At 62.1% G+C, this 15176-nt stretch overlaps 2 protein-coding genes across 7 annotated transcripts in view; one reads left to right on the top strand and one right to left on the bottom strand.

The window, feature by feature from the left end:
- The first annotated feature begins 1295 nt into the window (after positions 1 to 1295).
- IRF7 (interferon regulatory factor 7) lies at positions 1296 to 4528 on the top strand. The gene is made up of 10 exons (XM_036083689.2): positions 1296 to 1439; positions 1724 to 2035; positions 2119 to 2281; positions 2367 to 2583; positions 2874 to 2929; positions 3023 to 3194; positions 3378 to 3455; positions 3530 to 4042; positions 4130 to 4248; positions 4324 to 4528. The coding sequence occupies exons 2-10, from the start codon at positions 2016 to 2018 to the stop codon at positions 4477 to 4479; spliced, it is 1494 nt and encodes a 497-aa protein (XP_035939582.2). The 5' UTR covers positions 1296 to 1439; positions 1724 to 2015; the 3' UTR covers positions 4480 to 4528.
- A 528-nt stretch (positions 4529 to 5056) lies between these two features.
- PHRF1 (PHD and ring finger domains 1) overlaps positions 5057 to 15176 on the bottom strand; it is a 28956-nt gene continuing 18836 nt past the window's right edge. For 3 of the 6 annotated variants that reach the window (XM_036083668.2, XM_036083667.2, XM_036083666.2), the window contains exons 11-20: positions 12871 to 12998; positions 11615 to 11796; positions 11138 to 11257; positions 10491 to 10645; positions 9961 to 10023; positions 6946 to 9555; positions 6511 to 6668; positions 6105 to 6365; positions 5898 to 6026; positions 5057 to 5437 (exon numbers count right to left, since the gene is read on the bottom strand). In XM_036083668.2, the coding sequence (XP_035939561.1) occupies positions 5294 to 5437; positions 5898 to 6026; positions 6105 to 6365; positions 6511 to 6668; positions 6946 to 9555; positions 9961 to 10023; positions 10491 to 10645; positions 11138 to 11257; positions 11615 to 11796; positions 12871 to 12998 (3950 nt within the window). In that variant the 3' untranslated portion in view covers positions 5057 to 5293. The remainder of the gene's footprint in view (positions 5438 to 5897; positions 6027 to 6104; positions 6366 to 6510; positions 6669 to 6945; positions 9556 to 9960; positions 10024 to 10490; positions 10646 to 11137; positions 11258 to 11614; positions 11797 to 12870; positions 12999 to 15176) is intronic. The other 3 variants (XM_036083669.2, XM_036083670.2, XM_036083671.2) reach the window with 3 other exon arrangements.

Raw genomic sequence — 15176 nt, 5'->3', positions numbered from 1 at the left:
CCCTCCGGCCCCGGGTCCTCCGCGGCCCCGCCGGGTGTGCGCTGGGACCTCCCCCTGCCCCTGCCTGGAGCGCAGCGCCGCTTCCCGTAAACCACCTGCTGCGCCCGCCATCCGCGGGGCTTCCCAGGCCAGCGCCAGCTGGCAGCCCAAGTTCCTCTCCTGGCCTAACCACGGTCGCAGGAGGGGGGCACCCTGCACTGCGGATCCCCCACCTCCCCACCCGACAGGAAGATTCTTGGCCTGGGGGTAACTGAGGAGGCACCTCAGGAACACTCATTTTGGAAAGCAAGTTCGGGGTGACAGCCAGTGCGCCTGTGAGGTCCCGTGGGGGCAGGAAACACCCGGTGCTCGGCGCGAAGAGGCACCCGGCCCTGGCGCCTGGACTGTGACCTGTGGCTCTGTGCAGGGGCTCCCCGGGTGAGGGGAGCTGGGAGCAGTGGCTGCAGGCCATGGGCCAGGGTGGCAGGTGGGCCCGGCGTGAGGGGAACCAGAGCCCCCTCTGCTAGCTTCATCGGGGCAGGACCGCAGGCAGGACTTCCCCACCACACTGTCCCTTCGGGGTCATCGGTGTTTTTCCTAATGAAAAGGCACCACGAATTCCTTTCCAAATGTCTTATTCTCAAGGGTATATGAGTATTCTTGTCTGAACAATTCTCAAGATTCCAAAGGCAGCGGGGTGGGGGCACCTGGTTGGCTCAGTCGGTTACCTGGTGCACTCTGGATTTCTGCTCAGGTCATGATCTCCGGGTCCCGGCATCCAGCTGGGGTAGGGCTCTGCACTCAGTGGGGAGTCCGCTCAGAGACCCTAACCCTCTACCCCTCCCTTCCCCTCGCGTGCCCACAAGCTCTCTAAATAAAATGAAAATCTTAAAAAAAAAAAAATTTTCCCAAGGGGGGGCCTAGGTGGCTTAGTCGGTTGAGCACCCCACTCTGGATCTCAGCTCGGGTCTTCATGGCAAAGATCCAACGGTTGGGCTCCACTCTGGGCGTGGAGCCTACTTAAAAAGAAAAAAAAAAAGAATCCAAATGGTAGGGCTGCCACTTGCCCAACGCCCTCCTCCATGACCCACTTTCCTGGAAAAAAGAAGAGCCTGGTTTTGTGTGGGGTCTTCAGCTTACCCCGCTGCCTCCCCAACCCCGTTAGTTGCCAGAGGCCCCCTGCCCCGTCCCTGCATGTGCAGGGGGTGCTCCTTGAGGGAGAGGAGTGACTGGACCCCGCAGGACCAGCCACTCCTGCCGCTCCTGCACGACCCCCACCCGCACCCAGGAACCTGCGCGGGGGGCCTGGGGAACTCCCAACACACACGGGAACCCGCCACCAGAGCACGTGACTTCCTCGGCTGCACCTGCAGCCCCGCCCCCGGCCCGTCCCCATAAAAGCGCTTGTTCCCAGCCTCTCGGGGAGATGAACCTTCCCGCCCCGGCGGCCCGGCACGCAGGTACTCGGACCCCTGGCCCGCGTGGAGCGCGAGGGCAGTGCAGAGCAGGGCGGTGGCGGGGAGGGTCTGGTCCCGGGAGTCGGGGCGGGATTGGGAGGTGGGGGTCGCACGCTGACCGGCCGCAGGCCGCAGGTCGCGAGCAGCGGAGCCCTCACTTCCCGGCTTAGGGCTTAGGTTTCGCTTTCCCGGCACGCGCGGTTTCGCTTTCCCGGCACGCGCGGTTTCGCTTTCCCGGCGCGCCGGGCACGCCCCAGCCCGCGGCCGTTCTGGTGGTGTCTCCGCAGGGCCCCCCAGCGCCCTCCCGCCCGGGTCTGGGTGCTGGCTCAACACCTGTGACTTCACGTGTGTGCGCCCCCACATTTGTGGTCACATCAGCGCCACCGCTGCCCAGAACCCCACACCTTGGCAACGTCGTGGCCATCAGCCCCCAACCACATCTGTGGTCCCAACGCCTGTAACAGCTGGACCACACCATCTAAGGCTTCCCACCTGCGCTAACACCTGCCTGCCGGCCGTGACCACCCCTCCCCGCGGAGGGCCCGCCTGCCTCTCCACGCCAGTCCTTTGCAGGGAGCGATGGCCGTGGCTCCTGACAGGTGAGCGCCCGTCCCACCCCGCGGCGCGCGGCCACACCGCCTGGCCGCCCGCACCCTGACCCAGCCGGTCGCCCCGCCCGCAGGGGGCCCCCGCGCCTGCTGTTCGGAGACTGGCTTCTGGGGGAGGTCAGCAGCGGCCGCTACGAAGGCCTGCGGTGGCTGGACGCGGCCCGCACACGCTTCCGCGTGCCCTGGAAGCACTTCGCGCGAAAGGACCTGGGAGAGGCTGACTCGCGCATCTTCAAGGTGGGACCCCAACCCAACCAGGTGGGAGGGCCGGCCCAGGCCGTGGCCCGCGCCCCCAGGCTCCGCCTTCTATCCCCCTCCCCAGGCCTGGGCTGTCGCCCGCGGCAGGTGGCCGCCCAGCAGTGGCGGCGGCGGCGGAGGTGACCAGTTGGCCCTGGAGGGCGCACTCCGCGCCAGCTGGAAAACCAACTTCCGCTGTGCGCTGCGCAGCACGCAGCGCTTTGTGATGCTGCAAGACAACTCGGGGGACCCCACTGACCCCCATAAAGTGTACGGGCTCAGCTCCAAGCTGGGGTGGAGAGGTGAGGAGCCCCAGGGGAGGGCAGCCGTCTAGGGGGCAGGACGTTCAGGGCAGAGACACGGTGCTGCGAGACACTGGAGACAGCCTCGGGGGCAGATTCCGTGCTTTCAGAAACTGGCCTCCAAGAGGCTGGTGCCAGGTCGTTGGGGAGGGCAGGGAAAGCTGATCTGGCCTGCTGGGATTAATGGCAGGGGACACCCAGCTCTGGGGGCCTACCCAGGGACACATACCCAAGTGTCCCACTCCAGCGTCTCATCCCACACTCCCCTGATCCCAATTCTCTCTCGGAAGGTGCGGGCATTCACCAGGGGGAGGAGAAGACCCTTGAAGATGCCCTACCCTTGATGGTAAGATCATTCTGCCCTCCTTGCTCCCAGGTCGGGGCTGCCACTTCTCAGGGGCTGGGGAGCTGCTTACACTGGCCCTCTCTTCCCCTGCAGGGCGGGCTCCCTAGGCTCGGGCTGAGCCCCGAGCCCTGTGCCCCGAGCCACCTTTCTGGCCCAACTGGCAATGCTGAGGACCTCTTGCTCCAGGCTCTAGAGCAGAGCTGCCTGGAGGACCATCTGCTGGAAGCTGCATGGGGGGTGGACCCAGTACCCCCCGAGGCTCCTGGTGAGAGTCTGTGCTGGGTGGGGGTGTTCGGCCTTGCAGGGTTCCATGCTACAGGTCAGGAGCAGGTAGGATGGCAGAGTCCCTGTGGAGACGGAGAGGGTGTGGGGTGGGGGTGGGAGTGAGGAGGGAGCCAGCCACAGCTGGGCCAGTACAGCTGTTCCCAGCCGTCATTCTCCTCCTCAGGCCCGGAGCTCCCAGACATGGAGCCGTCCCTGCCAGGGGCAGTCGAGACAGTCCCCTGGCACCAGGCCCAGGTGACAGGTGAGAGAAGCCAGGGGTGTGTGAAGGAGGGAGGGGCTGGGGGACCGGGTGCCAGCTCAAGCCTTCCTCCCCAGATGCAGGCTCAGCCCCGGCCCTGGAGCCCTGGCAGCCCTCCCAAGAGGTGGAGCCTTGCCCCCCAGGGGCCGGTGAGCAGGTGCTGGTCAGGCCCAGCTGCTCACAGCCCGGATCACAGGCAGAGCCCAGCCTGAGGGCCCTGGATGTCACCATCATGTACAAGGGCCGCACAGTGCTGCAGGACGTGGTGTGGCATCCAAGCTTCGTGTTCCTGTACGGGCCCCCGAGCCCAGCTGCCACGGCCACGGGGCCCCAGCACGTGGCCTTCCCAAGCCCGGCCGAGCTCCCTGACCAGAAGCAGCTGCACTACACAGAGAAGCTGTTGCAGCACGTGGCCCCTGGCCTGCAGCTGGAGTTGCGGGGGCACGGGCTGTGGGCCCGGCGCCTGGGCAAGTGCAAGGTCTACTGGGAGGTGGGCGGGCCCCTGGGCTCTGCCAGTCCCTCCACAACCCCCCGCCTGCTGCAGAGGAACCAGGACACCCCTATCTTCGACTTCGGCACCTTCTTCCGAGGTCAGTGACGCACCTGACCTGGGGCCGTGCCGTCCCTGCCCCCTCCTGTCCTGCTGGGGCCCCGTTCACCAGAGTCCTATCCTGCAGAGATGATGGAGTTCCGGGCACGCCGGCGTCGGGGCTCCCCACACTACACCATCTACCTGGGCTTTGGGCAGGACCTGTCAGCTGGGAGGCCCAAGGAGAAGAGCCTGGTCCTGGTGAAGGTGAGGCCTGGGGTCCTGGGGGCAAGGCTGCATGTAGCCCCTCTGTGGCCTGACGACACCCTCCCCTCCCCACAGCTAGAGCCACGGCTGTGCCGGGCACACCTGGAGTGCGTGCAGCGAGAAGGGGTGTCCTCCCTGGACAGCAGCAGCCTCGGCCTCTGCCTGTCCAGCTCCAACAGCCTCTACGAGGACCTTGAGCACTTCCTCATGGAGGTGGAGCAGCCGGCCTGAGGGCCAGACCCCTCTCCAAGCCAATAAAAAGGACCCCCCCCAAAAAAAAGACTCAAGAATCCCGCTGGTGTCCTGACCAGGGGTGGGCTCAGGGTTGGGGCTGGAGCTCAGAAGGGGCACCACAGGCTTCCCGGGAGCCCACAAGATCTACAGGCCCAGGAAGGGAGGTGACCACCCCTGCCCCCACCCACTCTCCTCTGTCTTCACAATGAAGAAACAGGCCACACACTTTAGAGCCAACAAACTCTACTCAAAGCATACAAAACGCTCTGGGAACAGCAGACGTTTGCTCCTGGCAGCTGTGCTGGGAGGGGGGGGCACCACAAACGGCTGACTCTGTGCTGTGCGCAGGGCCCCCGCCTTCCAGACCCACCAACACTGCGCTCTGGTTCGTGGGAGGCAGCAAACACGAGCGTCACTTACAGAGCAGAACAACAGAAAACTGGGGCATGGCCTTCCCTTATTACTATAGAAAATAAAATCGGGCCATCTGTGAGAAGGGACAAGGAGCTCCTTCCACCCCCAGGCCCCTCCTGATCACCAAAGGCTTCGCCTTTCAAGTACTGAGTCAATCGAGAAGTTTCTAAAGATAATCCATTTTTGATAAATTAGAACACAATGGAAACTGTGTATCTATAATATACATATAAAAAAGTCCAGTTTTAAACTGTGAGCAAGACAGGTGCACAGACCACATGTGATCACGGTAACCCTGAACTCAGGAGTGCTGGCTGGGCGTCTTCAGGTTTCTGCTCCTGCCACTCCCAACAGAATCACTCGGGCGGGGCCCACAGCCCCAGCTCCGCGCCCGGCCTCAGCTCTCGGCGCCCTGCGCGGGCACGTCCTCACCGGCCTCGGCCCTCCGGTGCCGGCGCATGTGCCTGTACTTGTCCACGTAGGCCTTGACCAGGTTGCCCACCTTCACGGGGTTGATCTCCCCGCTCTTGCTGTGGCAGATCTGGGGGCGTGGGGGAGAGGCACAAATGACCCAGAAGCCTCCCCAGGGATCACAGGGACCGAGCCCGCGGGGTCCCCATCACAAGGCACACAGCGGGACACCCACCCCCCGCCGGCTGGGTCCGCCTCGCACAGCTGCTGAGGGTCCATCTCCCAGCCAGAGACACGTGGCCGGCGTGCCACACATTTGGCCCTGACGCCCTGGGCTCTCGCTTTCCCACCTGCAAGTGTGGTGTGTTATGTACCTTCTGTTATTCGCCCGCTGAACAGGTGACAGGGACGCAGTCCTGTCCCCTCACAAACACCAATGCTTACTTAGCCTAAGCATCTACGAGCCACGGTGACAGGAAAACAGAAGTGGCCTCTGGCTGCAGCCAGGACGTGCCCACGCTGCCCCAGCCCTCGCTGCGCAGCCCTAGGCCGGTACCCCGCGGTCTGGGTCAGCAGGAGGCCGCACCCACCTTCTGCACGGCCTTGCGAAGGATATCCTTGTACTCCTCCTTGGTCACCTCCCTCTTCTGATAGAAGGGCTTGATGGCCAGCTTCACCTCCTCCACCGCCCGCTCCTGCATGTGCAGCTTCTTCATGTACTGAGAGCAAGCGCACGTGTGACCGCCCTGCCCGGGACCACACAGCCCGCCCCCGCCGGAGGGAGGGCCCGGACTCACCTCCTCGTTCTTGGCCTTCTCTGCGGCAGGCCTGGGAGCGGCCGACCTCTCCTCGGAGTTGCTGGCGCCGGCGGCATAGCCGGCTGACTCGGGGGCTGTGGTCAGGGCCGCGGGCACTGGGGCTGGACTCTGTGCGACCCCGCAGCTCGCCACGGGAAGGCTCCCCTGCAGGATAAACTGCACCGTGGGCTGGCTGGCTGGTGCGTACGGCGGGAGACTCACAGGCAGAGCTGGGGCAGGGGGCAGGTTGGCTGTATAAACCTGGACAGAAATACAGACGGCTCAGGGCAGCGCTCCCCACCCCCACAGCAGGAAGAGCCCCGGCCAGAGAGGGAAGTCCTCAGCCCCAGCCCGGACAGCCTTGTGGCCTGGCGCCAGCTCACGTCCCTCCAGCCCAGGGACTCACCTGAGAGGGCTCAGCGTCGGGGAAGCTGGACTCTGGAAGTGTGTATCCGGGGGGAGGGGGCTCAGAGAAGGATGCCTGCTGGAACCCCACCGAGGGGCCCATGTCTTCTGTTTCCAAGACCCCTTCCCGGGGCTTCTGAGGCCTGTGGAGCGGCGTCCCTGAGGGCCAACACAGGGGAGGTGGGTGCTCTGTGGCCACCCTGGGCCAGAAGCTGCTTCCTGGCTGGAAAATTCCAGAAAAGCATCCCAGCAGCAAGGACCACAGGCCAGGATGCAGCCACCTCCCTGCCCCATGGCCTACGCTGCCCGAGTGACCAAAGAGGTCCGCGTGCCACCCCCACCCCCAAACACACACACACACACACACACAAACCAGTGGCCTTCCTCCCACGCTGCCCCAGTCCACCCCCAGAAGTGCTTGCGGGACCCTACTCACGCAGGCCTCGCTCCTCGGCAGGGGCACCGCTCTCGGCCTCCTGGAGGTTCCAGGTGACTCTCTTCACCAGGGCTTTAGCCCGCAGCAAGGGGGTCTGAGAGGGGCCTTCCTCCTTCCCCATGGGCACTCCGCCCACAGCCTGGCTTCCCAGGGTGCTGGGCACCACGGCAGCCCCAGCGGCGTCCTGCTGGAGCAGGGGCTTCTCTTCGGGGCTCTGTGCCCGGGGCGGGGGCTGTGCAGCATCTTCGCCATGGATCAGCGACACCTCCCGTCTGATGACAGCCACTGCCAGGCTGGTGTCCTGCTGCTGGCTGGCTGGGGGCACGGAAGGAGTGGGTGGGAAGTGCCGCTCCGGGGAGGAGTCTGTGCTCTCTGGGGAGGGTGGGGAACTCATGTCATCCAGCTGCATGAAGAAGGCTTCGCTTGAAAAATCCTCAAAGACGTGCCCTGCCTCGACAGAGTCACCGTAATCCAGGTCCTCGGGCGGACACTCAGCCGGTACCTCTGGAACGGCCTTGTGGGCTTCAGCCCCTGCTGGGCAGGCGTCTGCTCCCACTGAGGCCGGTGGCCTGGCTGGTTGCTCCCTGTCGGGCTTCTGCCCTTCCGCGGGAGCAGGTGCCAACTTCCTCTCTGGGGAGCGAGGCCTCGGCCGCTTCTCATGGGAACGAGGGCGCTGGTACTCCCGGGACCTATGCTCCGTGCTTGGCGACCTTGGTGACCTGGACCTACGCTTCCTCCTCTCATGGGAGCCCCACCTGGTTCGCGGCCGCTCCCGGCTCCTCTCCCGTGGGCTCCTCTCCCGTGGGCTCCTCTCCCGCGGGTGCCGGTGCCTCCGGGCTCTCTCCAGGCTGCTGGGGGGTGAGCACTCCCTCCCCCGAGACCTGGACCCTGACCGCCTCCGCTTCCTCCTCCTGCTCTCCCTGCGTTCGTGGGAGGAGCTGCTGGGGCTGCCTGAGCGGGACCTGGACCTCCGCCGGCCATGGCCCCAGGACTCCCTCTTCCTCCTCCTGCCCTCGTCCTTCGCTTTCTTCCGCTTGGCTCGCTCGTGGCTGCTGGAGTGGTCGCTGGAAGACCTCCGGCTCCGGGACTTGGTCTGCTGCCTCTTGGGGTGGTCCTCACCCAGTGGTGGTGACACCGACGGTGAGCTCCTGTCCCCGGAGCGGGAACCTGAGCGGGAGCCCGAGCGGGTCCTCCTGTGCTCCCTGGCAGTGGCCCGCTTCCTCTTGGCTTTCTTCCTGCCACGGGAGCTGGATGTGGAGCGGGAGCAGGAAGGGGACCTCAGCTCCACGATCCTGTGGGTGGTCGTCTGCGGAGCGTCCGGGCTGGGCGGGGACTCTGGCTCGGCTACAGTCACGCAGGTCACCGTCCGCTCCTCGGAGCCAAAGAAGGTACTGCAGGGCAGCTGGTCCTTGTCTTCCCACGGCTCCGGTGGGCATGGCCTCTGTGCCCGGGAGGCTGAGCCCGGGCCCTCGGCAGCCCCCTTGCCCAGCCCCTCGCACTCCAGGTCGGAGGCGCCCTCAGCAGCCCCCTCACCCCGGAGCTCGAGCCCGCTGGAGGAAGGCCCCCGAGGGGGCTCGGGCTCCGTCCCAAAAACAGTCTCCACTGTGTAGGAGGTGACACAGCGCACAGTCTGCAACGCCGGGGCCTTCGGGCTGTTGATGGAGATGGTGCGCGTGATCTCAGAGGGCAGGAGGCCGGAGCCCAGGTGCTCGGGGCTGCTGCCAGCAGAACTGGAGTCGGAGCCTGTGGGGTCAAAGGGGTCGTAGATCTCACTCTTGAGCTGTTTGGTCTTCCTGATGGAGAAGAGGGGCGAGGGGTTCTCTTTCCTTTGCACCTTATTGTCGACAGGCCGGAACGTGTTACAAAAGCCAGGGTTGGAGAGTCTGCCGGAATGCGCCGTGTTCCCGGGAATATTGATCCTGAAGCTCTCAAAGGTCGAGCTGACACCCTTCCCCTTCGAGGGTCCCAGCGAGGCGGGGGACTGGGAGCCGCCCCCTGAGTGCGGGCCAGGCTCTTGTGGGCCCCTGCTGCTGGGCTCGCCCTCCGCTCGGGCACCATGGCCGGGCTGCCCGGGGCCCTCCCTGCCCGTGAGCCGGCTGATGCAGGAGCTGGGGATCTCGACACGCTGCTCGCTGGGGGGAGCCACATCCGCCTGTCTGCCGCCGCTGTCCTCCCTTCTGACCTGGGGTATCCTCGGTAGCTCAGAGAGGTCGGGCCTCCTGGGAACCGGCTTCAGGGCCTGGCCCAGCAGTGCGCCAGCAGGTGGCAAGTGAGAGCAGCTAGCAGAGGTCTTCAAGGACACAGAGTTGGGGGGCAGAATGTGCCGGGTGTCGCCATCACATCGGGGGCTGTCCCTTTGCTTTAAGCCAGGCCCACGCACACCTGACAGGTTCTGAGTCTGACCGGACGGAGGGGTCACCGACGAGTCCAGTCTCACAGTCGCCCCTGTCCTGAGTGCGGGGACACGGGAGGGCGCCGGCGTGCCAGGACAGCTCAGCCCTGCGCTCTGCAACCCGCTTCCTGACTGAGGCACTACGGGCCCAGGGTGCTTCCCTCCTTGGGACGAGCCACCTGTGCTCCGGCCGGTGCTCCGTGGGAAGGAAACAGGTGCTGAAAGGCAAGAGGGTGAGCGGCCATCAGTCCCCGCCACCTCCTTTATGGAGCGCAGTCCGTTGTCTGGCCCAGATCACAATGGCTTTCTCCTAAAAGCTGTGCTTGTAAATGCCTATTCCTGGGACGCCTGGGGGGCTCAGTTGGTGAAGCGTCTGCCTTCGACTCAGGTCACAATCTCAGGGTCCTGGGATTGAGCCCTGTGTCAGGCTGGGGAGCCTGCTTCTCCCTCTCCCTCTGCCCCTTACCCTCCGGCTCGTGTGCTTGCTCTCTCAAAAAAAACAAAATCTTAAAAAAAAAAAAGTAATAATAAATAAATAAATAAATAAATATATGCCTCCTCCCACTTGCTCCCTGAGCTAGACCTCTGCACCTGGGAGCCTGGGGGCAGCGCTCGGGGCTCACCTGCCACCGTGGGGACTTTCTCTTGTGTTTCACAGTTGTGCTCTGTGGCCGTAGAAAGTGCCCCTGCCAGTTACAGATGCTTGTCACAAAGGGGGGGCCGGGAGGGGCACAGTCTGCTCCATCCTCCATGGCTGGGCACCCCCCACCCAAAAACCTGCCAGGGCCTGGACACATGGGGGAGGGCTCCACAGGGGCTGGTTCCATGGCTCTGTGAGCACACACACCAGCCACGTTACGGCCTCTGAGGGTCTGTGGACTGGCCCAGAGACCCCATCATCACAGAAACTACCAGCCTGTCAACTCTGCTCAGAAAATCACGTAGAATTAACGGAGACGAACTGAGAAAATTGTGCCCCTTTATGTCCATTTTCAGCAGAGAATGCATTTTAGTTCCTCAAATGTCTCATCTACCGCTCGCTCAGAAACAAGGAGAAGCAGTGGGTCACATGACCCCCTCAACTTCCCAGAGTGTCAAGGCAGAGAGGGCGTCCCCGTGGACACCGCTGGGCTTCGTTCAGTGGCCGCCTCACCTGCCCTCTTGGCGCTGAGGGAGCCATCCCTGTGGATGATGATGTCCGCGCCATTCATCATCAGGAGGCTCTGGCCCGACAGGATGCTCCCCACCAGGTCTGGGACGGGGGCCTCGTCCACTTCTGGCTCAGGCGCTGTAGCAGGAACGCTCCTCCTGCAGGTACAGACCCACGGCTGCCTCCCCATGCCCAAGTCCCTCGAGCCAGCCAGGTGCCCCCCAGCCCCGGCACCCGCCCCCAGGTCCTGACTGCCACAGGCAGAAGAGGCCACCTGCCGGGCCCCTGCATGCGGAGGGAATCAGACCCACCCAGCAGCTCTGACAAAAGAAAAGCAGGCTGTTTGAGGTGAAATCATCTGATGCTTCCGACCCCAACTGCCACCAACAGGCAGCCTGTTTACTGGTTTCACTGGGTTATCTGAGGGGTGAAACAGAAGCAAACAATCCAGCCAGGGGCAGCAGCTCTGTGGCAGAGGTGGCCCCAAGCACCCGTGGCTACCCGGCCCCAGCTCGCGCCCAGGCAGACTGTGGCCTGCCACTCCAAGCTCGTGCCCTTGACTGCAGCACTTCCTCCCGGGGCAGGCAGAGCGCAGGGCCAATCTGTGGCCACCCCACCACCCCCGGACCACGGTCCCTGCCAGCACACACCTGGAGAGCCCCATGGCCACGGGCCTGGCCACAGGCCGGTGAGAACGCAGCGCCGACTGCGACAGAACCCTCCTCTTGGCACTCAAAGGGGAAGCAGGGTTTGCAGACTGCTCTTCACTGCTGGAGAGAGCACACAGGCCAAAGGAATGGTGACCCCACACTGGAGGCCCAGGGAGACCCCCAGCCCCTCCTCAACTGCACACATGGCAGCCCTTGTGCCCCCAAACTGAACACGGGCCCCACGGAGTGGCTTCATGTTGGCAACTGCCCAAGCCTCTGAGTGGGCACAGGGCAGGTGGGGCAGATGTGCAAACTAGACCTTCCTCCACGTGAGCAGGTGAGGTTGTAGAGAGTTCTTTCTACACACACCACCTACGTGAATCTGAAAAGGAGTCAGGAATCCTCACCCTCCTTGTGCAAATGCAAAATCCGAGGCCACTGCCCACAAAGAAAGGAGGGAGATCCCCCTGCAGTTACCTGTCAAAGGGGTCCAGCTCATAGGGGTCTCCGAAGAGCGACAGAGAGGCCACTCCGATGTCCGCACGCATCAGCCCCAGAGAGGGGTCTGCTGGCTTGTGCACAGATGGGATGCAGGCTCCGCGGGCCGGACCCCGGAGGCCCAGGGTCCGTGCGATGCGGGAGCGGGCTGTGGCTTCATTCTGAACCAAAGTCACAAAAGGAAAGGAATGACGAGCAAGCCGGGAGCTAAAGGCTCCAGAAACACCACACCGTAGGCTGAGGAAATGCTACACCGGAGCTGAAGGGCCTCCCGTGTATTAACGATAACACTCTAGAGGTTTTGCTTCAACAGAATCAACGAACACGTCCCAACGTCCCCACCTATGCTCCACACAACCACCTGCAGGACCTTGGCACACCTGCCACTGCAGGTGGTGTTTGATTCTGAACGCAAAATCACGAGCAGCAGAGCGGGCCACCCAGGTGATGAGTGACCTGACACTGAGGAGGAGCGCGGAGGGGACCGGCAGCCCCACACGGGCAGGCGTGCCGCCGATGCCCCCGTGTGGTCATCCCTCCAGGAACTCCACCTCAATGAACCAGCGGAGCGGCGGCTCCCGTCCTCCATGTAAAACGGAGGCGTAGGTTTCCACAGGCGTACACTCCATGAATTTACACTGGTCAGGCAACGCCAATGACCTTGAGTATAAATTCACACAAAGGTGCGGCAAACACCTGAACGACGGCCACAACCGAGCTCTTTGTGTTTCATGTATTAATGTGCTTTCAATGTCCAGCCAGGAGCTGCCGTGAGGACAGTACTTCAGAGCAGGGACATGCGACACGGGCCGCACACACACGAGGGGCCCGCTCTGAAAGCCTGGTGGCGAGAGAGCTGGAGGACGAGACCACTCCGGCGGAAAGCCCAGCCGCACGCCCCAGCCAGAATCCCTCTCTCCATTCCCCCACCCAGCTAACAATCTGCTTGCCTCCCGGACAAGCTGGTGGCCACGGCCCTGCTGCCTCCACACCCTCTGGCCTGCCCACCCCTGGGGGGCCAAGAGTCATACACAACCCCTCAGGACGCCCGGCTCCGAAGGGTCCTGGAAAATCTCTTGTCCCAGCCCCATCTTCAATGTGTGCTGTGGAAATGTTCATTTTTATCAGTGGACCTCTAACTAAATACAGAAAAAGGAGGCTTTTCTGTGCATCCCACCACCTAGCTGCACAAGGGAACTGACCGGCGCAGTGGGAACACTACCCTCCAAGGCTACCTTTGACTTTTTCCCTTTTCTCTTCTTCACACGACCCTGGCGTTTCTTAGACCTCGTCCCGGAGCTCCTGCTCTTCACACACGACCTGGACTGTGTTTTCCTTCTTCCCGACACTTTCTTCCGTCTTCCTACAAAAAGCACATTGAGAGTCTATGCTTTCCTGTGGGCCCTGAGGCCCCCCACCCAGCCCCTGGGCGTCCCCACCTCAAGGATGTGCCGTACACAGCCAGGACCTGGCATATAGACAGCATGTGCACTGTATTGGGTTTTTTTTAATGGAGAAATAAGCCATAATTTAAAAAACAGCATTTCCCCATGGAGGAGCAAGAGAGGGAAAGCAAGGCAGTGCAGAGCAATTTGCAAATCTGACTTTTATAACCAATAAACATTTCACATCATTATATAACAAAATGAAATAAAAAACCAACCAACCCTGGTGATCCAGAGTAAAAGGAAACAAATGGCCCCAGGTGTGTGCCCACCTGGTCGAACCACAGAGAACTCTCCCCACAGACTGGAAGACAGAGGACCTACCGCGCATCTCTAGGAACACGTCCGAAAGATTAAACCGCACACCACCGGGGTTCGGCCGTGGTCAGTCACCTCAGGGACGCTACCATGGGCTCAAGGGCGACCCTCACTCCATGACGCTCCAGCACCCCCGGGGAACCGACAGGGGCTTCAGCCTGGACGGAGCGGATTCCATGGAGATGCAGCGATCGTGGAATGCCATTAACACATCACACATGTCTAAATCCGTGCGTCCCTAACGCTGCTGACAACCCTAGCCAAGCTCTGCGCAAGGACGCTACCAGCAACTCGGTGCTTCCGAGAAACAAACCAAGGCCTGAATCTTCGTCGGCCAAACCCCCGCAGGACTGGGAAGCAGCCGGCGCAGGAGGAAAGCCTCTCCTTGCCTCCCTCAGTGAGATCCCGGGGCTGAGCGAGGAGCACGAGCAGGGGGACCAGCAGGCGCCGCTTGCTCCCAACACCAGGCAGCTTGCAAACACAAATCCAAACAGACGGAAGTCCCAGGTGAAGGCGAGTGACTTTGTGGCTCCGAGGACGGCCCGCGGGCCGCCAGACTGGGAGGGGCGCGGACGGCGACCTGGCTCCCTCCACCGTCCAGAGCACAAGGAGACGCTCACCAGACAGCCGCCAGTGCCACAGGGATCTTGTTTGGCTCTGGATTCAGATAAACTGGGTTTTAAAATTCTATCCCATTTATGACACAATTAGAACCTTCAACACTGACAGACTACTTCACGGTGTTAAGGAATTACTATTCACCCTCTCGGATGTCACACAGACACTGCGCTTCAGCTGAAAGAAAAAAACACTGTGTCTTTCTGAAACACATTACAAAATACCTCCAAGTGAAATGATGATGACGTGAAGGATGTGCTTCAAAATAATACGGGAGGGAGCAGGTGAAGGGGAAGAAGTGAAGCTGAGGCTGTGTGGGGGTTCACTATTCGTTTCTCCCTATGCCTCCAAAGGTTTGAGAGAAGCCTATAAAATAAAAAGCCTATAAAAATAAAAAAATAAAAAAAATTCACTAGCTGTTCACTAGCCATCCCCATGCTCAGCGCTGGAGGATGACGCGAGGGAGGAACCGGACACGCGTTGCCCCAAGGCTTCTCCCCGGGAGGGACCTACTGGCACCAGGCAAGGACCGGACTTCACTAGCAAAGCCAAAACAAAACGAAACAAAACAAAAAACCAAAAAAGAACCCAAAACCAAAAAACTACCATGCAAAATGAAGCAAACAAGGCATAACCAAAGACAGAACTATTCTCAGCCCGAGCACAGGTAATGGGGGTGCGGCCTGCTGTTAGTGGGGTACGCGCTGGGGACAAAAGGAAAACCTTCCAGTCCCGCCTTGAACTACAGCGCTGGCAAGACCTGGAACTGTTATTCTGAGGCTGTTCCCTGTGGGATGGAAACAGGGTGAGCACTGACACGAGCTAGCACTGAAATGTGGGATTCCTGACACGAGAAACGAGAGACGCGGATGGGAGACAAGTAAAACCTTATAACCTTCATAAGTTGAGTCAAGAATCGGCGTGACCTTCGGATGGATTTCCCGGCTCTGTCCACTAGACAGGGACGGCCCACCCTCAGCAGAGAACATGCACAGAGCACGGGCCCACGCTGGGGAGGCACATGAATGCATGCTGCCCACTCCCGCACCCCCACAGCAACAGAGCTAGACAGCACCCGGGTCTCAGCCCAATGGTGGGGAACACAGGGCACGGCAGGGATGTCGCACAGACCCCACGGTCACGGCGAGGACAAACACCGG

This window comes from Halichoerus grypus, chromosome 11, assembly GCF_964656455.1.
Source record: "Halichoerus grypus chromosome 11, mHalGry1.hap1.1, whole genome shotgun sequence".
In the NCBI taxonomy this organism is placed as follows: domain Eukaryota; kingdom Metazoa; phylum Chordata; class Mammalia; order Carnivora; family Phocidae; genus Halichoerus; species Halichoerus grypus.
The sequence above is the reverse complement of the archived record's forward strand: the minus strand, read 5'-3'. Positions and strand labels throughout refer to the sequence as shown.